At 39.6% G+C, this 24242-nt stretch overlaps 1 protein-coding gene and 1 long non-coding RNA gene across 8 annotated transcripts in view; both read left to right on the plus strand.

The window, feature by feature from the left end:
* Positions 1–109: 109 nt before the first annotated feature.
* Positions 110–2594, plus strand: LOC141922251 (uncharacterized). Its single transcript, XR_012622921.1, has 3 exons — positions 110–395; positions 1151–2214; positions 2356–2594. It is a non-coding gene; the product is annotated as an uncharacterized LOC141922251 (long non-coding RNA).
* A 1517-nt stretch (positions 2595–4111) lies between these two features.
* Positions 4112–24242, plus strand: part of FIP1L1 (factor interacting with PAPOLA and CPSF1) — a 44644-nt gene continuing 24513 nt past the window's right edge. For 2 of the 7 annotated variants that reach the window (XM_074822550.1, XM_074822551.1), the window contains exons 1-9: positions 4117–4347; positions 5152–5191; positions 8152–8209; positions 11695–11798; positions 13984–14045; positions 14208–14315; positions 15480–15610; positions 15882–15950; positions 18238–18347. In XM_074822550.1, coding sequence (XP_074678651.1) covers positions 4266–4347; positions 5152–5191; positions 8152–8209; positions 11695–11798; positions 13984–14045; positions 14208–14315; positions 15480–15610; positions 15882–15950; positions 18238–18347 — 764 coding nt within the window. In that variant the 5' untranslated portion in view covers positions 4117–4265. Of the gene's footprint in view, positions 4348–5151; positions 5192–8151; positions 8210–11694; positions 11799–13983; positions 14046–14207; positions 14316–15479; positions 15611–15881; positions 15951–18237; positions 18348–24242 lie in introns of all 7 variants that reach the window. The other 5 variants (XM_074822554.1, XM_074822556.1, XM_074822555.1 and 2 more) reach the window with 5 other exon arrangements.

The following is a 24242-nucleotide window of genomic DNA, read 5'->3' on the forward strand; positions in this document are numbered from 1 at the left end:
CACCGCACGTGCCCGGCGCGCCGCCGGCGCTGAGCGATGACGTATCGGATGCGGATTGGCTGCCCGCCGGCAGGGAGGGGCGGGGCACACCGGGCTGTGTCATCCCTCACCCGGCTGGAGGCGGCAGGGGCTGGGAGAGGCGCAGGTGGCACTGGCGGGGTTAATGGTATCGGTGAGGCTTTTTCTCCGGTCGCGGGGGCTGTGCTATGCTGTGGCGTCTTCCTGGGGAGCTGTCCATCCCCGGAGGAGCCGCTGTAGCCTGGGCCGCGCTTCTGCCTGAGCTCCTGCCCGCCAGTGCGGGGCCTGGTGTCCCCAGGGATTAGCCTCGGCCAGCTCTCCCGCCCGTGCTGGGCGAGAGCAGCAGCAGCAGCGATACACCTCGGCGAGAGGAGAGGGTAGGGGGCTATTCTTTTCCCTGGCGGTGCCAAATTCTGACAAACGTTAGCACGTTTCTCTCGCATACCGTCTGTATTAGAAACTCTGCTACAGTCTGTAGCCCTGGGCAGTGCCAGACAGGACATCCGAGCACCGACAGTTCAGTTTTGCCCAACATCTTCCTGAAAAGGTTGGGAGCTTCTTTGGTCTTGCTCCTGGTAAATTTTAAACCAATTCAGTGTCACTACTTAATTACTACGTCTTTTGTGCTGCATTGGTATACTTGTTATACCGAGAGAACAAACTGTTTTGCTGATACTTCTTTAAACGTACAGCACTGGAAAAGTGAAACTTCCATTGCCATTCCCTGTACTATAATTTTGTACTTCTTGTGTTAATATTAACAAGTCCAGTGGTTGATGAACTAGCAACAAGAACTACTCTCTTTTAATAAATGTGATTTTTATGACATACACTTGGAGATATATGACTAATTTAATCCCATTTCTCCTTTAAAAAGCTCTTGATCTCAAAACCAGTTTCAAAGCTAACTAGAAAAAAATGCCATGGTATGCATCTACAGTTTCTTCTCCTCAGAGAATGGATGGCTCGCTTGCAAATCTGTGTTCTACATAGTATTTCACTTGGGACCTCCTTAGTACAGAATGAGGAGGATACTTTTTGTGATACAGTGGGATTATCAGCAATAACAGAAAGATAAATGATTTAATTAGTTCATCAACTATCTTAACTGGTCTTCTTTGGTGTCTTGCAGGTTCAGCTGGTTTCAGAACATTGAAGAACATGAGTAATACAGAATCACCAGATTTCTAGTAATGAAATTAAATCCCTTCCTTCCAGTCTGCTCCATGCACATTCCTACCCCGATGCAGTCTTCCCTCTTCCAAACTCAGATTTATGTCTTTGTGCTGTTCCAATCTCAATCTGTTATTTTGACTTTAGGGCATATAACTTTATGATGCTAGAAAAATATGTAAGTTACTAGCCTTCTCTACTATTTTGATTTGAGAAATGAATGCCAAGAAAGAACTGGGGATGTTTAACCACTGGGCCCTTGGGTTTATATACAAGTAGAACTATCCTCCTCTCAGACTGAATTACTTCAGAGATTATGTATCCCTGAGGTTTTGCTTTATACTTGAGTGCCATGGACAAAGGCTAGATATATTATAGCTTGTCCAACTCTTTAGTTACCATTTTTTAAAAAGTTGGGTTTTTTTTTTTTCAGACGTGTTGTCAAAACAGCAGATGCTTTTTTAAGAAAAAAAAAAATAGCTTTTTTGTAAATACGGTATAGATTGCAACTAGTTCTGCATATGCCAACATTGAAAAAAGAAGGATTACTAGCCAGAAGACAAAATTACGTTAATCAGTTTAAAGCACAGTGGTTAAATTACAAAGCAAAATTATCTAAGCAGATTTTATAGCTTATTTTATCCCATGTGCAAATTTACTACCGTGTTAGAAAAAGAACTGGATTAAAGGGTTCCTGTAAACTTGGCATCGGTATCTTGTTGTGGGTTTCTGGAGTGTAACCCATGAGTTAAGATGTTTATGTAGCTCTCAAAGACATCTTCTGTCCTCAGCCTTTCAGCTACTCAGGGCCTTAAGAGAAGCCTTTTTTTCAGGCCTCAGCTGCTGCTCTCCCTCTGCGCAGCACTAAGGAGAAACTGCAAGGTCCCTTCCAGAGGCTGGGACTGGTGGGAGTTTTCACCTTTGAGGGCAGAAGTTGAAATGCCATCTAGGCCAGCACTCTGTCCTCGGAAGTGAAGCAGGAAGCAGGTTCAGAGCACCCTCTCTGTCCAACCAGAGCCAAAGGTGGGTAAAGATCTTCCTGGGAGCAGTGGAAGACTGGCAGCTATTTTCAGGACTTCTCCTTCTTGGGTCAGCTTCCAATGTTCTAGCTGCTCAAGATGGATTTTTATGTGACCCCCAGCTCAATTTAATTTTTATTTAAAGGCTTCTAGGAGGAAAACTGCTTTGAAGATCTGCACTGATGTATTTTAAGAGATTTTATGTTCTACATCTACTCCTGATTTCTCTTTGTGGAGTTTTCCACAAACATTTTCATTCTTCTTCCTTGTGTCTGCAGTCAAAGAAAACTATTAGAATTCTAACATGTCCTTTAATGTCAGCCAGAAGTGTGTTAAGTGGCGAAGTAAACAAAACAAATTAAAATGAAGACACTGATGTCTAGTAAGAGGTACTACAATACAGATTTGTTTTATGAGAAACAAGTGTCTAGAAATGTTTTGTTGGAAAAACACCTTTACTGACTCCACTGCTATATGTATAAAAAAATGGAATTGGCTGATGAAAACCCACCCAATTATACCACATAATTCATGACCTGAACATGACACCTGAACATTTAATTTCAGGGGGAAAAAAAAAAGCACCTTTTGAGAAGGTAGTTTGTTCATGTGACCTCCAGTGAAATGTCATGCCATATATAAAACTTTACAACAAGGTTCTCTATGCAGGCCATTCAAAGAATAAGCTTCCCCCACCCAGAGTTGTGATGTGTTTATAATACAGTCAAGCCCTCCGGTCTGATTTTTCACAAGCTGTCCTCCTGTGAAAAAGGGGTCCCCTTTTTAATTTTCACAAACATACTAAAACGCTGAAGACTCCATTTGTACACACAAGTGGTCAAAACTTGTTTTGACAGCTGTTGGTACTTTAATTTTCTGATGTATCTTGCAGTTGTTAAGGCAGTATTCAGAGATGTAAAGTGAGAAAATCAGCAGTAAAAATGGTTTGCTATTTCCTACCACTTTTAAAATAGAGCAGTTTCTTCATGAAATGCATAGTTACATTGTAACATTCACTGTGACTGTTAAACTCTTACGGGAGCTAAAAATAAAATCAGGCAATTTGTGGAGGAAAAAAAAAAAATCTACAGAGTTGTTAATCCTAAAATATTACCCTCCAGCTGGGAAAGCCCCTGAGCTGAGGACTAGGACAGTACTAGTAGAAGTAGCAGCGTGTTTATCCTGTGGTTACGCTCCCCCCTGGCAGCAGCCATCAGCCGCCAGTAGAAGCACGGCACTGGACTGTACGTGTGTTTGGCCAAGTCCTGCTTCTGGAAGTGGGCGAGGATGTACTAGAGGAGGTCGCCACGCTGCCGGTGGTCCCTGCTGAGGGGAGACACAGGCGTCTGGGGATGCAGAACAGCACAAGGACCGCCGAGAGCAGCGGAAACAAAGGGCAGCGAGAGGAGGAGAAGGCAGCTCTTGCAGGCACACCGCGCCTCGAAAGGGTGGGGGAGGTACAGCCGAGGTGAGTCCCGGCGGCTGGCAGCACGCAGAGCAGGGAACCGGCCGTGCGAGCCCGGCCCGGGCAGCGGGGCCGGCTCCGCGGGGAGGGCAGCCCCCGGGCTGGGCCCGGCCTAGCCCTTCGCCTGCGGCCCGGCCCGCTCCTCCTGCGGGGGCAGCCAGGCGGCCCCTCCGCTTCTCCCCTCACGGACCCCGGCCCGGACGGGCCCCTCAGGGAGCGGAGAGCGCCGAGCCGCGCCCGGCCACGTCCCCTCGCCGCGGCCCTGCCCTCCCCTGCCCTGCCTCCCTGCGCGGCCGGGCGCCGCCGGGCCGCCCCCCGCATGCCCGTGCCCAGGGCGCCGCGGGGCCGGGCCGGGCCCGCTTCCTGTGCGTGTCACTCACTCGGCGGGGGAGGGGAAGCGCCGAGCAGGCGGCGGCGGTTCCTCCGCGAGCGGTGGCGTTGGGCCGGCCGGGCGCTCGCAACCCCCCGGCCGCCGCCCGGTCGCGGCCTGAGGCGCCGGCGGAGGCCCGGGGCGGCGCGGCTGTGCTGCCCAGCGGCGGGAGGCCCCGGCGCCGCCGGGCCTGGGCCCTCGCCTCCCGCGGGAGGCGGCCATGTCTACCGGCGAGGTGGAGCGGCTGTCGGCGGACCTCGGCGGGGCCGCCGGAGACGAGGAGGAGGAGTGGCTCTATGGCGGTACGGATCTTCCCAGACCCCCAGCCCGCCAGCCCGGCACTCTGCCCCGCCGCGGCGGGGTGGGGGGGAGGGAAGCGGGGGGTGTGGGTGTGGGTAGGCCGCGGCGTGCGCCGCCTCGCCAGGCCGGCCCATGGCCGAGCGCGGCCCGCACCTGCCCGCCGAACGTGGCTGGCTGGTCGCTGTTTAAAAGGGTCCCCCCGTCCCGCCACCCTCGCGGCTGCTGAGTCCCCTCCTCCTGGCCAGCCCTCCGGCGGTGCCATCCCGGGCCTGTGCGCGGCCCCCTCGCCGCCGCGGCGGTGGCTCCCTGCCCCCTCCCCCGCGGGCGCTCGGCTGCCGGTCTCTGAGGCGCTGAAGGTCTCCCGGCCCCTCTGCCCTGGCCGCGCAGGCCGAGGCGCGCAGGGCCGCCGCGGCGGGAGGCCCGCATGGCATTCCAGCCCTACAGGTGCCCCTGGGGCGGCCGAGCCTCTCCCCAGTACCGTCCTGCCCGGGCTCTCAGCGTTGAAGTACTGAAGCAGCCTTAGCTCTTTATGCATAAACTTTCTTTGAAACTTTAGGGACTTTCTTTACGTTCAAATCATAATGAAACCTGTAAACTAAACCCACCCCCCATGTGGTGGAGGTGTCAGTACTGTGCCCTGTGAGGGCTCAGGGGGTCTGCTCGACTGATTTCACAATTGAAACATGAAAATGTCTTGATAGTAAACTGAAGAGTTGCCTAATAATCTGCATGGCAAGGTATCCATCGCAGTTGGTATTCAGGGGATTTTTATTCTTAACTACTGTGTTTCTTTTCTCTTGTGGTAGATGAAAACGAAGCAGAGAGACCAGAGGAAGAAAAAGCTAGGTGAGTATCTTGACAACTGGAAGTCCTGTAGTGTGGCTGCACAAAAATTGTATTCACTGTATTCTTCCCAGCTGCTTGAAAGTCCGTAACACACTCTGGTGTCTTTCAATTTCCCCTTAAGATAGTATGTTTGGTCTGCTAGGATGACTTGACTTTGTGAAATGGTTTTACCTGTGCAGTTGGGAGACTTGACTATGAAAGTTATTTTGAGTTTTAACTGTATGGACAACAATAGCACCTCACAAAATGCCAAGAGGTCTTTTATTTCTGTAATCATTGTGCTTTGCAGCCTTAGTAATGGATCAGGACTTCATTTGTTGTAGATAGTTTAGAAATTAAAACACCGTCTGTCTCCCAAAGAATCATATCATTGAATGGTTTGAGTTGGAAGGGACCTTAAAGCTCATCTAGTTCCAACCCCCCTGCCATGGGCAGGGACACCTTCCACTAGACCAGGTTGCTCAAAGCCCCGTCCAACCTGGCCTTGAACACTTCCAGGGAGGGGGCAGCCACAGCTTCTCTGGGCAATCTGTTCCAGTGCCTCACCACCCTCACAGTAAAGAATTTCTTCCTTCTAATCTAATCTAAGTCTCCTCTCTTTCAGTTTAAAACCATTACCCCTCATCCTATCAATGCATTCCCTGATCAAGAGTCCCTCCCCATCTTTCCTGTAGCCCCCTTTAAGTACTGGAAGGCTGCTATAAGGTCTCCCTGGAGCCTTCTCTTCTCCAGGCTGAACAACCCCAACTCTCTCAGCCTGTCCTCATAATGGAGGTGCTCCAGCCCCCTGATCATCTTTGTGGCCTCCTCTGGACCCGCTTGAGCAGCTCCATGTCCTTCTTATGTTGGGGGCCCCAGAGCTGGATGCAGTGCTGCATTGCAGGTGGGGTCTCATAAGAGCAGAGTAGAGGGACAGAATCACCTCCCTTGACTTGCTAGCCACATTTCTCTTTTTATAATGTTTAGAATGTGCAAATTACAAAAAGAGAAATACAAGAAAGCAGTGGAATTGCCAGCTAGTTTGGTGTGCAGGCTGCATAACACATTTGCTTAGGGTTTCGGGTTTGGCTTTTTTATTAGTAAGAGAGTATTTAAAATAAATTTATAAAAAGCTTTGGAAGTATTTGGGGGAGTCAGCTTGAGTTATAAGGAGCTGTATGAGAGAAAGCACAAAGATGCTTCTTTGGAAATCTGGCTAAGTTGATGGAGGTTGGTAGCAAGGACTGACCGGAAATGGGAATCAGTCTCTCATACTGAATGAAAAAGTCTCACAATTGATGAAGTGTGGAAATTGTTGATTGTCAAGATAAATTAAACAAATAAAGGGGAAGTCAATGCAAGAAAACATGTATTGTTATTTTCTATAAATACTCAGTCAACAGAGATTTTTTTCAGTGAGAACTCGAATTTAGTTAGTCTTGGTGGACCTCTTGTCCGTAAGCTTGCTCAGTTGCTTTTTTGAACTGCCATCAACTTCTGACAGGCACAGTGTGATACAGCAGTAATGACCTCCACCACTTGAGTACATATGATACTGTTTTGAAGCAGCTACTAGATGCAATTACGTGATTCCCATTAGTTTTTGTAGCATAAGAAACAGAGTTGTTTGCTGTCACCCTTTCCATGTCTCTTAACAGTTTTCTAGACCTCTGTTGCATTCGTCTTGAATCATCTCTTTTCCAGGACAAAGAATTCTAATTATTTATTTGCTTTTTATTTGGAAACTATTCTATATCAATTGATTCCTTGTGTTCAGTTACCTTTTCTTGACCTGTCACCTTTTGTCAGTATTACTGTTTAAGAAAATTATTCGCATGGCAACTGAAATGATCTTTAGAAACAGTGGTGTTTTACTCCAGTTTATGCTCAGTAGTGTCTAGCTTGGGGTTTGGCTGCCTCAATACATAGTTACATACTAAAAAGCATAAGAAGTGGTAGCTTATGCATTTTAGGAGTTGTGTTTGCAACTCTGAAAGTGTGGTAACAGTTTACCGGTTAAAAGTTTTGGTTTCTGGCCTCTCAGTTTTGACATTCTTCGTATATATAAAAATCGTGAGGTTTTATCCAGGTTCTGTTGTTAGTCTGTCATTTTACTGGGTGATGAAGTGAAATGGCCAAGCTTGAATCCTGGGGCCATACCTGGGCTGTGTTGGGTTTTGGTGCAACACTCATGAGTGGGTATTTTGCCAACAGAAGATGGGATCAAAATCATTCTGTTCAATAAAAATTGGCAGTTGCTCACTCCATTTCAGAAATATCTTTTCAGTGAAAAAATATTGTTTCTAAATGGCTCCCTGATTTCTCTGCCATTTGTGGTGCAACATCCTAACAGTTAATGGAAATGTGGAAATTAAAATATTGCTGTGTAAGAAGCAGCAATAAGCAAGCCCAGTGAGACAGTTCATTTGCATGAATTTGACAGTGCTGGTCATTTTAGATAAACCAGTAGTTCTAAAATTTTTACCTGTTTTCAGTCTACACTTAAAATATAATTGAACTCATCATTGAATTGTAGCTATTCCATATGGTGGAAGAAAATTTCACAATGCATTTGTGGGAAGTTTGATTCAGTGCAACATTACCTATGGGTATTTAATGTTTTTTCCATTATGTCTTTGACAATGTCAATCTGCAGGGAAAAAAAAAAGCTGTATTCTCCCTTCATATATCATGAGAGATTTCACTTTGATTTTGAAAGAGGATCCTTATTACTTCCAACTATTCTACAAACATCCACTTAGTCTGATTTATGATAGCTAAATATTATCCTGCTAATATAAAGTTATATTTGTCTAGAATTTTTTTTAATGAATTATTATTTTTTTAAATTAAAGCAGAAGATAGCTGGAACTTTGGCTCTTCTCTGGAATGATGTAGCAAGTTTCATAATTAGCTGATAGTGTGAAGTAATCCATGCACAAATCCCTAGTTTCATCTTTTCCTGTTTGTTTTTGTTTAAGTGCTCCACCCCCACCTGGAAATGAAGAGGAAGCTGCAGAAAATGGCGTTGTGAAAACGGTAGTTTTAAATGTGTTTTTGAAATACTGCTTTAATTTGTTTTATTGGGTATTCATAATTTGGCTAGGACTTATAAATGAATTACTGTGTAAGTGTACGCCTTTGATTTTTTTTTTTTTTTGAAAGGTGTTTGACGCTATCTGCAGAAACTCTGTAGAAACTACTAAATTAGGAAATCCTATTTCCAGCTACAGTCCACTTTTTAAATCTAACTTACAGAAAATAAATGAACAGTACTTCCAGGTTTTTGTGGGGGAAAAACGGTGCTTCAAGACAGGTGTCTTTTTTCAAAGACATTCTTTTCAAAATTATACTCTCTCTATTTTTCCTCACTGATAGCAAGTAAAATCCTCAGATCATTTTTCTTTTTTGAACATGATAAAAATCAGCATTTGCAGAACTATGTGAAAATATGGATCAAGAGATGAATTACACATGCCTTTCAGAGGCAACATAACAGACTCAGTTGGTACTAGTCTTGGACGTTCAGTATGTCTTAACTTCAGTGTTAGTATGATGAAGGAAGGGACCAGGAAATGAAATTTACACTTGCAGTGTTGATCGAAGGCTTCAATTTACTGTGAATGGGAACAGTTTAAATCTATAACAAAATTGTAATTTTACTTCCCTGGGATTTTTAGCTTATCTTGCAAAAATTCTTTTAAGTGATGCAGAAACCATTATGATATTTGTGCAAGTCTCAAGGACTGGCCTCTCAGAGTATATTTTTTTCAGTAAGTCTAATACTTTATTTATGAAAGATATTACAACTAGTTTAAAGGTGGGGAAGAAAAAACTTAGAAAAACTTAGAAAACTTAATTCAGTTGTTTAAACTGAAAAGCTATTTTAAGTGCACCAAAGGCTTTTTGTGCTGGTGCTCATACTGTAAGTGGGCAGTAGATTTTAATATGTTAATTAGAAGGAGACAATAGTATACTTTTCTGGACTTGCTGATTTTAAAATATTTCCAAAAATCCTCATTGGTGCAGTTTCCTTGTACTTGTGTATCTTCGTATTTTTCACCTAAATAAAGGCTGGCATTGCTAGGATATCAATTAGAACATCTCCAGAAAATTGAGAACTTCATGGTAAAAGGTGCACGAAAAGGGTCAGCAGCAACCTAGAAAAATGGATGGTGTTCAAGTTGCTTGAATAAGAAAAGGTGACTATTTCTGTGAGGAGGGAACTAAGAAATTATTGTTTATAAGTGAAATTTGGTTTGGTTGGAAAGGTATGTACTCCAGACAAAATTTTATTTTCTGTTCGGTATATTTGTAATGGTTCTCTACTGTGTGGATTGCCTGGTGTGTAGAAGTGGTGAAGTACTTTTCAGCAGTGGGGCATTGAAAGACTGTCTTCTGTCTTTGGCTGTCATTTACAGAATACTGATTCTAGACTCCCTCTGCCTCTTGATGAGGCTCTTAATTGTTATGTAAATTATATTAATGTTGTATAGCAAGAATGAACTGCACTCCAACATCTTATCTTCTGTGCACCTGCTTATTTTTGTCTAATTTCTGTACCAGGCAAGTTAATACACAGTATAATAGATAAGGGCTGGAGCTCACCTGTGCTTGGATAACTGCAGGTTACCTGGGCAGAATCAACTTGGCTTCAATATGTTCAGCCTCTTGCTGAAGGATTCAACAAGTATATGAATAAGGGTGATCTGCTTGATAAAGTTCACTTGAATTCCACAAAGTTTTTGAAGAAATTCCTCACCAAAGGATTTTAAGAAAACTAAGCAGCTGTAGGATGAGCACCGCGTGGATAATTGATGTGTAAAAGACAGAAAACAGAGGGTAGGAGTAGAGGTTCAGTTTTCACAGTGAAGGAAGGTCACCTCCAGTTGGGATCCTCTGGAATGTTGTGCATAACTGGTGCTGTTTAGTGTGTTTATAAATTAATTGGGAAAGGGGTGAGTAGTGGAATCACAAGTTTTCTGATGTTACAGAGTTATTCAGGATAGTATGAGCAAGTACTGTCTGTCAAGAACTGACTGGTTGATAAATGGTTATTGAAATTCTGTATAGAAAAGGAAGAGTGATGTTCATGAGAGGAAAGAGAGGTTTACAAATAAAATTGTGAAGTCTGAGCTGATCAGTACCACTTAGGAGGGATGCACTATATAGAAGGATCCATGAAATTGATGGTTAAGTGCTTGTCTGGAGTCTAAAAAGCAGTTAAACCTTGGGATGTAGCAGCAAATGGATAGAGGACAAAATGGAAGATATCACTGTACCATAAATTCATGGTTCAGTTGCACCCTGAATTGTGTGCTGTTCCATTCCCCTTGCGTTGTAAAGGCTTTACTTCAACTGAAAAAGGTTGAGAGAAGAGCAGCAAGAGTAATCGAGGTAGCTTCCATACAAGGAATGGCTGAGTAGGCAAGGACTTCTCAGCCTGGAAGACAGGCAGACGTAGGATATGATGGAGGCTAACAAAATCATGTATGGAGACTATAAATAAGGATGGATTTCTTACAGTCCCTTCCATATGAGAACTGGGACTGTTAAATGAAAGTCCTAGGAGCCAGGATGAAAACAAGTAGTAGAGGTTGGATCTTCGTGCAGTAGACAGTGTTATGGAACTCCTTGCCAAAGAGTGTCACTGCTAGGAGTTTATATGAGTCCAAGGGAAGTCTGGGCTAGTACTTGAGAGAAAGATTCATTGGGGGTTACTAAAGAGTCAAACCATAACTGGCTTAGGAAATGCCCAGAGCTGATAATAATCAGCAGCTGAAAGAGTGTTAGGGAGGAGCATCTTATGTGTTTGCCCTGTATTTTTCTCTCCTCTGTGGTTTCTGGGAGGGAAAAACCAAAACAAAACACTAAACAAATGCAAAACACTGGATGAGATGGACTCTTGGTATGAACTGGCATGACTATTTTATTTACTAGCAAGCTCGAATGCTATAGGACAGAACAGCATGCATTGTGCTCTTGTATCTGTTTTTTCAGCCTGTTCACTGAAAAATCTGAAGTATTTTATACAGCTTACTGATGTTAGGAACTGAATAGTTTTCTCTGAAGCGCAGTGTTCATCTACAAATGGAAAAAACATTTATTTGAGTTACTCTGGATATGTAATTGAGGATAGCAAGAAGCTAGTCTTGCATATCTTCAAGTTCTTTCCTGAGTGACGAGATAAAGAATAGAACTGGTGTGTATGAGCTAGAGAGAAGGAAGAAGGATATTAGATAGTGGAAATTATTTTATGCTTATTTAGGAAATGTCATGTTTCAGAAACAGAGCTTAGTATTAAAGATACTTCCCTATTTTGATCCAGGTGTTTCAAATACTTGTAGCATTTCAGCGATGATCCTCCTAAATGTACTGTTAATGCTACTCAGTTTTGAGGTCTAGGAGAAGGAGAATTTTCTTCTTTCAAAGATTTCTAGAATGGATAGTTTTGTCTGGATTATATTTCCACTGTAAAGGTAAGTGACTGCTTTTTGTCTAAGCAATGACTTTTTCTTTCGTAGAAGGTGACAGAGGCTGAGGATGACAGTGATAGTGATAGTGATGATGATGAAGATGATGTTCAAGTCACCATAGGGGATATTAAAACAGGAGCTCCACAGTATGGGTAAGTTACTTGCAAACATTAACTGGGGCAACTTCAAGATTATATTTAATTATTAATTCAGGCTCTTTGATACTTGTCAGTGTCAAATTGTATGCATAGTTACTCTCAGTTTAGGTTTTTTCCAGCTCTTTAACAATGTTTTTAATGATATAGTGACTTGAAAACAAAGAAGTGAAATGAAACCAATGAAAGGCCTTAAAGAACTGTTATACGAGTTAAATTTTGTTTTCAAATTTTGAGAAATGTATTAAGTTTGTAAAGTAGAGAGCTAGATTTTGTTATGGAATAGCTGTTATGTAGCGTCTTTGGGGTCATTGTTGTGATGGTGACGTTTTTGTTGCAAATGTGGTATGCACAGAGAACATTACAAACATTTTGCTTGCTCCTGTTTGTAGTAGCTACAGTTCTAATTAGACCTCTATAGTTTGAATTCCTATTGATGTTCTCAAATAAGGTTTTAATGTACTTCAGGATGGAGCTGCCAGTCTCTGGAGATAATTTCTCAAGAGCATGGTTTAGGCATTTGTACCATACGGGAAATTTTTTGCCACTGTTAATTGCCCCATATTCCTTCTTTCTTGATAAAGGGCTTGTCTTCCACTGAATGCTTTTGATCAGTGTCAATTTTACCCCAAATTATGAAATATTATTTTTCATTACATGGAAGTTTTCTGAGGGAAGTGGTTTGCTTGTTTGTCTTGGCAATCCTAATGTTTTTATGCTTATTAAAACCGGAGTTACTAGGGCGTAATTTCTTAATAGAATTATGACAGGTCTGCAGGTAGGTCTGACTCACGTATATTATTGTGTTCTTAACTTTAGAATGCAGGTGATTTACTGATTTTTGAAACATAATATTTTAAAACTTTCAGTATTTCATAAATTAACTGTGCAAATTAATGTAATATAAAAAACAGCAATTCCTCCAGTTCTTTATTTGTCTGCTTTCAATAACTTGCAGTATGCTTGTGGTGTAGGCAGTGACCTCAAATTTTGTGAGACTAAAGCAAAACTAGATTTATATTCTCAGTGGATTTGCTGGTGCTCTTTCCATGAATACAGAAAACAATGAGCAGATGATCCTAAATCTAATTAGAGTAGCAAGTCGTATGTAGAAATGGTTGTTTTCTGTAAAACCTTTTTTCTGGGCAAATTGGACAGAAAGTTCATGGAAGGGCAGTAATCTAAAACAAACTCAACATTGCTGTTCATTTTAACTTCAGTGTAACAAGTTCTTTTTATAGGATTAAATGATTTTACATCTAGTAGTCAACTGCTGTTTAAAAAAAACATAAGATTTGTTTGACAAGGTCATGCACAAATAAAGCATGGCAGATCAGAAGGTTAAATGTTTTGTGTCAGTTTTGTACTGTTGTAGCACTTGAATGGAAACTAAAACTGCATGGAAGTGGTACCTTAAACTATGCACTGCCTTCTAATTATATGCTAATCTCATTATGTTTATTGATGGTACCACCTGTGAGGATAAGCTACACTGCACACAAATGGTAGTGAAAGCTAGCTCTAAATGTTCCAAATGAAGAATACTGTAATTCCTAAGGTAGTTAAATCAGTTCAGTATCTAGATTTCTGACTGCAATTTTATGAAGAAAGCTCTGAAGTATTTTAGAAAGTGAAATGTTACATACTTTTCTGTTGTCCACAAGGATAGGTGATTGCTAGAAGTACTTTGAAACAGACAACCTTTTAGTCATTGTGGAGAAATGCTTGTGTTTTCCACTTCTATACAGATTAAATGGAATAATTATGAAAAGAAAAAACGATCTGTCAACACTTTCCTTTATTATTTTATTTTTACTCTAATCCCCAGAGTGTCATCTGTATCCCTAAATGAACTTCATTTTTCCTTTTTCTCTTCTTCTGGTTCTGTCCATTCTTGTTTCTATCAAGGTCTTTATCCTTTCAACTCAGGAAGAGTGACTGGGACTTGCTTCACAACTGTTTATTAGTTGGAGAAGTTGCTACTGAGCATAGAAAGGTACACTCTCTTCCTCCTAGGCTGATCTCTTTACTTTTACAGTGTTACCAGCTTGGAAAACTAGAGATTCAGGAAGGTGATTGAGCCTGGGTCCAGTTGGTTTCTGGATCTAGCTAACTCTTGTTTTCTGTTTTCTTCTGTTTTAAGAGTTTTCTCTAATTCATTTTTTTTGTTAATTTCTTTAAGTTACGGAGCAGCACCTGTGAATCTCAATATTAAGACAGGAGGACGAACTTATGGATCTTCTGGTAAGAAAATTTACGCAATAGTAATAGTAAAAATGCAAAAAAAGTTTGATTGTTTGGGATGAAGGAAGTAATTTTCACTTCTAAAACTTCTTGATAAATAGAAATCTTTAAAACTTATTTGGTAGAGACAGAAGGCTCTAACTTTCTAACTTTTCTTCACAGGTGCAAAAGTTAAAGGGGTGGATCTGGATGCACCAGGGAGTATTAATGGTGTGCCTCTTCTGGAAGTAGATTTAGATTCTTTTGAAGATAAACCTTGGAGAAAGCCAGGTAATGCTCTGGTTTATGTTACTGATACGTAGGCATTCAGCAGGTTATTTTAATCGTAGTTCCTGTTCATATAGATGTTATCTACCCTATAGCTAGAAGATACTATACAATGTAACTTGTTAAAAGCAGCTAAGTTACTTGTTGCCTTTGTGCTGTGCCATGGAGTGTGTGGATATGCTGTGTTTCTTAGTATACATCCTGCATGTATGTCAGCAAAAAGAGACTGTAGGACGTGCCCTTTAATTTATTTAAATACATGTATATTCTGGACTCCTGGGAAATCTGCATTTCTGTGGACATTACTGTTATTGGTCTGTGCCAGAGGACAGAAGATAAAGCAGAACAGAAAATAGTTCTAGCAGGTTGGGGCATGAAGAATGGTGAAACATAGCTGCTTGTGCTTCTTTGTGTTCATGTATAGATGTCTGTAAGCTTTGAAGAAGCAGCTGGTACCACATGGGCTTTCCATAAGTCTCCTGTGTGTGTTGTCTGGTTGGCGCAAATGATTTGGCCAAACTTCTCTAATACCAGTGTTGGGTTTTTGGTTTTTTTTTTGTAGTGGTAGTACATCTTGCTGTTGTGTATAGTTTTTTTTCTGGTGTTTGTATATTGCTTTGGCAATGCAAATAATGTCTACAAAATGGAAAAAAAGAAACCTTGGATAATATTCCGATGTTTGAAATGTTAGCTATTTGAAATATATTCTGTGCATGTGAATTATGTCTGATCTCTCTTAGAATAAAAATACTTTGTGGTATCAAATGAAACTTGGAGTCAAAACAAAATGAGGAATCAAATACAGAATAAGCAAAAGGGAGTGGTTCTTCACTGAACATACAGCAAACATGTAGATCTTACACTTATCCTGTTGTAAAGATACGGGTATTATAATAGCCTATGGTATTCTCTAAGTATCTCGTTTGATCCCTGAGATAGGATGCTAGGCAGGATACTCCTTCTGTCTAAATTTTAATGTTTTTATAGTCTTAACCATGAATATTCATATGTTTACTGGTGTAAGACTATTGTATATTTCAGTAGCATGTTTTCAGATCAACTCTTAATCCGTTTTGATGTTATAAATAGAGGTATTTGTATGTTCAGCAAAGAAAAGAAAAGATAAACTTTGTAATGTCCTAAAAAACTATGCTTTTCTATTTAAAGGGGCTGATCTCTCTGATTATTTCAACTATGGGTTCAATGAAGATACCTGGAAAGCTTACTGTGAAAAACAAAAGAGAATACGAATGGGTCTTGAAATTTTACCAGTTACCTCAACAACAAATAAAATTACGGTAATTAGTACAACTTTTGTGGTATTCTACATGCTTTTTTCCCTGTAAAGCTGCTTGTGTGTCATAAGCTGCCCAGTTCAGTGTGTGTGTTAGTTTGCACCTGACTCCCCACCCCTAGCCTAGAGTGTTCCTGTGTTGCTTCACTGGCAATTTGTGTGGATAGTGTGACAGACTAGCTACAGCTAGATTGCATCTGTACCATTATTCAGATTGTGGCCCATCACTTAAGAGTTGAATGGTATCTTAATGGGCAATGTGTTATTTAACTTAGGCTGAAGACAATGCTATGGAAGTAAGACCAAGTGCAGAGATTCTCGATGGCAGATACCATCTTTTTAAGGTGAATTTTAGTACACTTTTGTTGGTTGCTCTCATTTTTGTTGAGTATTGCTTCCCATGCCACCACAGACTGATGGAAGAAAAACTGAAATGGACATAGCCATTATTTCAAACTCTCATCTTACATCAGTGACTTTCTGCGTATGTCACAAAATTCTGATTAAAAAATGTTGCTTTGTTCGTCACCCTTCTGCAAGCATGTGAATTAGTGGCCTGGTGAACTAACAAATTTCCCAGTGAAACTAATTTTTCTTTATGTGATGGTTTATTTTTAGTTGTAGTGCATTTGTGCAGATTAAAGAATTTGTGCAGATGTTCTGGGGAAACTTTTGTAGATTATGGCATGTTTATTTTTCCTGTGGCCTTGTAGTCCTTACTGTGTTTTGTAACACTTATCCTTGGCAACTCTGAGATGTGAAAATCAATCCTCCATATTTTTTGTTGCCCTTTTAGGATTAAATGGCAATAAATCAAGGTATATATAATATTTTTCCATTCAGAAATGCTGATTTTCAGAGAGCAGAAAAATCTATATGACAAGATTTATCTTAAGGATTGAGTATTTTTGTCAACTTCTTGTTTTCTTATTTACTCTTTCATTTGATACTAAAGTTGAAATTAAAATACAAAGGTTATTTATTTTGCTTATTTTCAATATGCAGACATTTTTATTCTCGAACTGTCATTAACTGTCGTTATTCCTCTGTATACTCCTGTGACAAAAGTGTCAGTTGCAGACAGGTATTTCTGTTTCCCTCATATAGTACTTGAGGGTACCCAGTCATTTTGACTTTATCTTAGCAAGAACAGATCAGAAGCTCCCTGGGGCTTTTTGCCATCCTCAATTATCATTATAATAGTGTGATGGAATGGTGGAAATGGTGGGCAATGGGAGTTACGATTTACAGCTGACTACGCTCTCAAACTTCTCTGAACTGTTGTCCTGAAGGAAGAAGGATAAGTATTCCAAGCCAAAGCTTCCCCTATTCCTAGCTCAGTATTGACTCTCTGGGGGGTCCAGTGACCAAACAGTACAGATAATAATTGTGTTGTAAGAGTCTGAAGTTTGTCATGTGTTTTACAAAGAGTTTACATATAATCATTAAATAATTTCCTTTTTTCCATTCTTCTGAAATACTAAGTCTCATGTAATTTACATGGTATGTTTGGATTAATATTCTGTAACTGACAAGACTTTGTCCCTATATTTTCCAGTTACTCATTAATTAATAGAAGTCTTACAGATTATTCAGATAAATACTTACACCAAACCTATACATTTTTTTGGTGGTTTTTTTTTTTTCCTATTTCTGGATGCTAAAGTTTAATTAAATTTTTAACAAATCTTAGCTATTTATGTGGATTTTTGTGGATTTGAGAAAGAGGTGCCTGTGTTTAGAAGTGAGATTCTGTAAAAGCTTAGTAGTTCACTTGCCTACAAGAAGCTGTGAAATCACAGCCTATATGATGTTATACCATGAGTGAACTAGCTATGTAGAGGGATGTGGCTATGTGGTTGGTACAGTGGGTGTCTTTAAAAACTGAATCAGTACAGGTTTGTCTTTAGTGCTAACCCGCGTAGATTTTTCTTTCATGTATAGTGTGCTGCTGAAGTTGAACAATGCTTGAAGTACTTGCACCAAAGGTCTTAGCATAGCTTTAATAACGTGTCTCTGGAATTTTGCAGTATTTCAGAAACAGCAGTTTGTTTTTGAAATATTCAATCTGAACTAATGAAAAATCTTTTAAAGTGTGCATAACCCAGAGTATGAGGTGACTTCCTGGTATGACTTAGAAATTAAGTGGTTACTAGATCGCGTGGTCAGTCAGGCAGATGGAAAATCCACTCAGTTTCTTGTCTCATGGTTTGTTGTTGGGCAGCAGACTTGTTAGATATCTCTGTCGTTAAGATTATGGATATTATTTTTTTTCAATAAGTTTGCTTCTTTTAAAAATTGAGATGTTATTTTGTTCGTATAGAAAATTCTACAAGAAAATCAGTTTGGTCTGTTCATGCCCAAATCAAATGTTTGGAAAAGAAATACTAAAACTGTCTAATCTTCTGTAATATTTTGTTTTCTGGGATATTGCTTCTTATGTATATTAAACACAGTACTTAATATATCCTTATAAAATATGGAATTTTACTAGCTCTGCAAAGGTGACAGTTTTTTAAAAATCTGATTAAAGTTGGACTTGCTTTCTCTTTTTATTGGCTATGTGCTATGTTGAGTGTTGGGGCTGCTACACTTCTGAGGTTAAACTAATGATGAAACATTACTTTGAAGGTACAGCAGGGCAGAACTGGAAATTTGGAGAAAGAGTTGGCAGTGCAGTCGACCAAAGCTGATTTCACATCTCCTCCTGCCTTATTCAAATCAGGAATTCCAACAAACAGGTCAGTTAGACAGTTGTAACTCAAGACCAAAAAACTTTTTATACTGTTACCTCTATGTATTTGAAATTCATGATTTTGTAGGAAAAAATGAAAATATATTTCTGTAACAGGCAGAAATGAGGGGAAGAGTGATCCTAATCACTTTTAGCCTTCAGTTACCATTATACGTGAGTGCTGTGCTACCTTCTTGGCTCTTCAGGAAAGAGGAAGTGGAAGGAAAGGGCAGAAAAACCAGCAAGACCAAATAACAAGGCAGCTATAAAAATCCAGGTGTTGATGTATGACACCATGTGTTTTTATGTAGAATTAGCATGGCCAACAAAATATTTCTAGCTCTACTATCTTTATGGGTATTAGCTAACACCTTTTCAGTTAAGCAAGATGGAATCAGACAGCTGTGACTTCAAAAACTGGAAGGATTCCTGGAACCCAGTGTCTTTCCTGCGAGGTAGTTTTAGCTTCTCTGTATGTGACTATTTCATTATACTTTCTTTGAAATGAGAGAAATTATTTCCTTACTAGAGTTTCTTCCCCTCCTTCTCCCAGCCCCAGGCTTTAATATATTCTGTCCTTTATATCTAAACTACTGCTGTTTGATACCTGGCACTTGGCTTAGGATGAATCCATGCTTCTGCTTTACTTTAGTTATCAAGGAATCCTGTTTAGGTGTTTTGGTTACATAGGAATTAAAAGCAGTTATATTACAAATGATGGTAAGAAAGGTAGAGCAGGTTGTACACTTTCGTTATGAACAATTAAAGATTAGCATCTTATGGCTTGTCTTTAGCACTGCATCCGTAAGTATCTTGACTAACTCAGAGGCACTCATGTTCAATTATTCTATCCTTTAAGAGTCAGTTCAACACCCAAGTATTTTTCTCTTGGATGGGAAAAAAAAAATCTTGCTTCATACTCTTGCCTACATTTTTCTTTTACTCCTAGAATATTCCTCCTCGTAGCCTAAATTCTTGTTTGAGCTATCAGGTTATACTGCTCTGTTTTCAGTAGATCTTGGTTCTTTTCCCCATTTTTCTTTGTCTAAAGTAGTAAAAGTATTCCAAACTTTCTACCAACCCTGTAATTTTTTTAACTTTTCTTTTCTGAATTGCTTCTGATGTATGATGTTCTTGTAACAGAGTTCTGAAAATGCTATGTACTGTTCACGGGGTAAGGATTCCAAATTTGTTTCTAGTACAGGTTTTGTTACAGGATTTCAATTCTTTATGCATCTCATTGGTGGACAGAGAATCTCTAAAATACTTCAGAAAGTAGTTAATTACCAGGATATTAAAACGTAGTTAAGCTTAAAGTTGTAGAAAAAATGCATTGCGTAAATTCCGATTCTGTGAAATTTGCATTTGTTGTGAGAAAGCTTAATACAGTAAGGTCATACCTATGCATGGTGTAGGTTTTGTAAGTAAAATCTTTGTTGTATGCACTAGCTAGGATAAAACTATCTTACTATAGATGTCTTTATACCATATTTTTATGTGATACTTTTTTCTTTTCTGCCCGAAGTTAGCAATTCCATGTTTAAATAATCATCTTCCTGATTTATGAAGGTTTAAAGATAGTATATTGGTTGTTAATCAGAGCTTTCCTGAGAAACTTAACACATGCCTGTTTTCTCCAGGAACTAAGTTTACCTTAGCAAAGGTTGGTAAACCTGTATATCTTTAAGAATGAGAAGCCAGTAAATGAAGTTGATCTGTTGGGTAGATAAACAAAATGTACATTTCCAGTTGTATCACTTGTGCATTCCAGTGGTTACAGTAGGTTGTTTTTATATATATTTAGTGTGAATACTCTAATTGTAAGTTGTTACAATGGCAAAACTGACTTCTTTCCGTATTTAATATCTGCTCCTTCAGATACATTTGCTTAAAATAAATTCTTGTGTCAAGAAAAAGGTATTTCTAACAAGTGGTCAGAAGAGATTTTTGAAAGAAAATTGTATGCTTAGAACTCTGACAGTAGCTCAGTGAATGAATATGTCTTAACTGTGTGGATTATATATACTTCTACTTGAATGACTTCTTCAGAATGCAGCTACTATTTTCTGTATATAAAAACCTTTACTACTATTTTCTTTATAACCAGGCAGTGTTTTATGCGATTGGACTTTCTTTTATTAAAGAGTTAATTTTAGGTAGGCAGAAATTTTTTAGCAACCCAGCTCTTTAATAATTTAAAATAATTGCCTTTATGCCATGAGGCATTTGCAGTAGCTTTGTTGTGAAATTGTTGGAAACATTTCTCATGTAGCAGTAAAACTTCGCCCAGCTTCTAGCAGTAGTTGATATATTTGGTGAAATGGAGGGAAAACTGATGCAACTGGGTACAGCAGCATTGGTGTGGGGATGGGTAAGGAGCTGGGCATGAGAAGAGGAATTCAAAGAGCAGAAAAGATAGAGGCAGAAGAAAAGAAAGACCGAGACAGTTTATCTCACCAGAAGCAGTACCTCTTCTCAGTCACAGACAAGCACTGTCTCCAGAAAAGCTGGTTCAGGCATCAGAAAGTGACAGAAACAATATAGGAGGGACAAATGACCTGAATTAAGGTAAGAGGGGGGAAAAAAAAATCAGGGCATGATCCTAATTTAAGATTTTAATTCCCCATTTACTAGTCAGGGCTGCAACATCACTTTGTGGATGACTTTACACATAGATATTGCAGCACATATTTCTCTTTAAGGGAAAGTCTGAGGGAGATAGTGGTGTTTGCCTTTTTTCATTTTTTTGTAAACAAACATTAAAATAATTTTGTGCCTCCTGTTTTTACCTTTTTAGTTTGAGTACAGTAGATACTTGCATAAGATTGCAGTTGAATTCTCAAAAAACCCCTCCGAGGTCTAGCAAAAGAATATTGCTCATTACCAATATGGAGGTTGTAGTTTACAAAATAGAGACAAAATTATTGCTTGTCAGCAAATAAATTACTACTTCACTAGAATTGCATTCTAAATGTTTAATTCAAAGAAAAAATCAATGCTTGTTTATACCTGTCTGTGTGAGAAATTTTGTTTTAATTTGTAAACAATGACTGTTGTAGTCATAACTAAGCTATTAGCTGTTTAGAAATGACACCTGTATCTCTTGTCTTGATTCTGTGATATTTAGGACTGTTGAATAGCATAAAATGTTATGTAACTCTGAAGGAGGAGTTAGAACATAATGGAAATGGTTTAATAAATGCACATCATATATAAACAATATGGTATAAAGTAGAATGTTTGTTCTCTAGAGGTAGTTAATTAAAGATTCGTTGTGTGCATAGTGACAATTAAGGTAAAAACCTGAAGGAATCTCTTTTGAGTATAGTGCTTTCTAGAACGTGGAGAGGGTTTGACATATTTCAATCATATCCTAACCAGCCAAGTTACAGAGGTATGTTACTGGTTTTTAGGCCAGTGCTTTTCCCTATGTGATTTTTCAAGGACTGTGAGAAAGTATTTCTTTAGTAGCAGAGAAATAAGCAGAAGTTTCATTTACAAGCTGGATGCAAGAACTGGTATTTTCTCATTCCAACAATATCTAGTATAGCTCTCCATCACAAAACTTTGTTCTGTCAGAAGCTCTTAGTTTTTTAACCTCCATTTATGCTTTTTGGGTTATTACTAAAGAATACATTGAAATTAATGTGGCTTTCGGAGAAATTAGCCTGTCAGTGTGATGGGCTGTTTATCAGCTTTCTCTGTGCTTGGGTCTTTCTGTAAACAGAATTTTTATAGAAAATGGATTTGTGATATGTTATTACTATGAAAAAGTAGAGGTTTCTCTTGTTTCATGAACTAGCCTTGTGAGACTAGGTGATGAAAACTCAGATATTATTTTGAAAAAATGTCTATTTTGTATATCAATGATTTCTGTATTAAATTTGTTCGCTTCTTAGTTATATCAATCAGTGGTAAGTGAGCTCAGCAAAGTTGAGGCTGTCCTCAAGAGGAGGAAAATAAAGCATAAAACACATAAGCAAGACAAGAAGGAACACAAGATCATGTTATATACAGCTTTTAAAGTATACTATAATTCTATAATTCTTAGACTAGACTATAAGTCTAGTGAATAAATGTGGCATCTGGTAGTTAGACTGCTTCTGAATTTTGAAAATTGGGGTGGTGGTTTCCAAAGAGCAGTTCATTATTTTTATTACTGGTGGTGGGGATAAGTGATTTCTGAAGGTATGAATTTGGAAAATAATAGGGGTTTTTTTCCCTCCTTCTCTTCCCCCCCCGCCCCCCTTCTCCTTGCTCTGTACAATCTAAACTCATCTTGCTAAATGAGATTGAGATATCTTTCTCAATTAAATCTCCATGGAGGGTGGTATTCATAGTGCAAAAGGCTCATAAATAACCATTCTCTAATTAGAGTGAAATCACTCACTGAGTTGCTGGAATGTTACTTTCAAGCTACACTTTGTATGAACTCTGCTGTGGGTTCATGTGCATCCCACACGCATGGATTGCCTTTTTATGTTTGGGTGTATCCACTGGGAATGCATCTGTATCCCAGGTGTCCTGATTGTATAGGACAAACCAAGCCCTTTCTTTTCTTTGCGCACAGCACTGAGACAGAAACCTAGTAATGCCTGCTCAACATCTTATCACTAAGTAGATAATGGCTGGGGAGTCTTTGAAATTTCCCCATGTGCCAACTTGCTATGACTTAATCAAGATCTGAGTCTTCAGATTGCCCCTTTTACAAAGCTGCTGAACTGTTACATTCTGGACACTTCAGATGCCTCTCTTGCCTTTGTGAAGATTATGTTTTTGGCAGTGGTGTCACCTGCTGCTCCATTTGCAACTGAACACATGCTTTCTCTTGTTCAGTTTCAAGCTCTTTTAGTGAAGTACTTAATGAAATCATTATTGCAGTCTTGGAAATAGAGAATTTGTCAAGTTCAAGGTATGATGGCAAATTCCTGAGCTCATCCATCATTACAAAAATTAAATCTCTTGGCCGCTGTTGGGAAGAACAATGGACTATAAAACATTAGTAAAAAAATAATTACAGAGCATCAGCTCAGTGAGAATGAGTGAGCATAGGTGTACTCTTCAGACTCTAGAAAAATTAAGTGAAAGCTGTGTTCATTTCAGTGAAGTTGATGTCTAGGAACCAACTGGTAGTCTGGATTTGCTTCCTTTGATAATGCAGTGTTGTGTTTGGGCTGCTTCCCAAGCCAAAATTGGTATTATTGTAGTATGGTTGATGCACATATCACTTTAATGCCCAGTACTCTTGCGTTGGTGTCCTTTGCCTGTGTTTTCAATGGTGATTCCAAGAGTTGCTGGCCATGTGCAGACAGTCCAGAAGAGGAGGAGTGTTAATTTGAAGTACATCATTCCCAAATGGAAGCCCTGTCAAACAGACCAAGCAGGGAGTTACCTGAGGAGGGACTTCTTGCTGTAGAAGAGAGTCGTCTATCATACACAAGGACTAAAGCTAGGTAAAATGAGTTTTCTAGGGTACAGTTTTTAGATCATTGAGAGGAGATACCAGCGATGGAGGAGAACCAGTGTCTTAGAACTCTGAAATCAAATGAGCTGTCAGTGAAGACTGAAACAAAGTTTTGTTGTTTTAGAAAAATTCACTTGTCTTTTTTTTTTTTTTTTTTTGGTAGTGAAACAGTTGGTTTAGCAATTGGTTTATAATACCTATGTTTCCAATTTAGTTACTGAAAGCAAAATAATAATAAACCCACAGTGTGGCAGTGCTGGAATACCATGCAAGACCTTTGGGAAGGATTAGGAAAGCAGTGGTGATTATTTCAGGTTTTAGACTGAAACAGTCTTTTAGGATGGGATGTTAGAAGATCAGAGAATTTCTTAAACTTGTGTTATCCTTGGAGAGGTTGCTGTAGAGTATATACTGTTTTAGTTCGCAAATGTGTTCTCA

Source organism: Strix aluco, chromosome 4, assembly GCF_031877795.1.
Source record: "Strix aluco isolate bStrAlu1 chromosome 4, bStrAlu1.hap1, whole genome shotgun sequence".
Classification (NCBI taxonomy): Eukaryota; Metazoa; Chordata; class Aves; order Strigiformes; family Strigidae; genus Strix; species Strix aluco.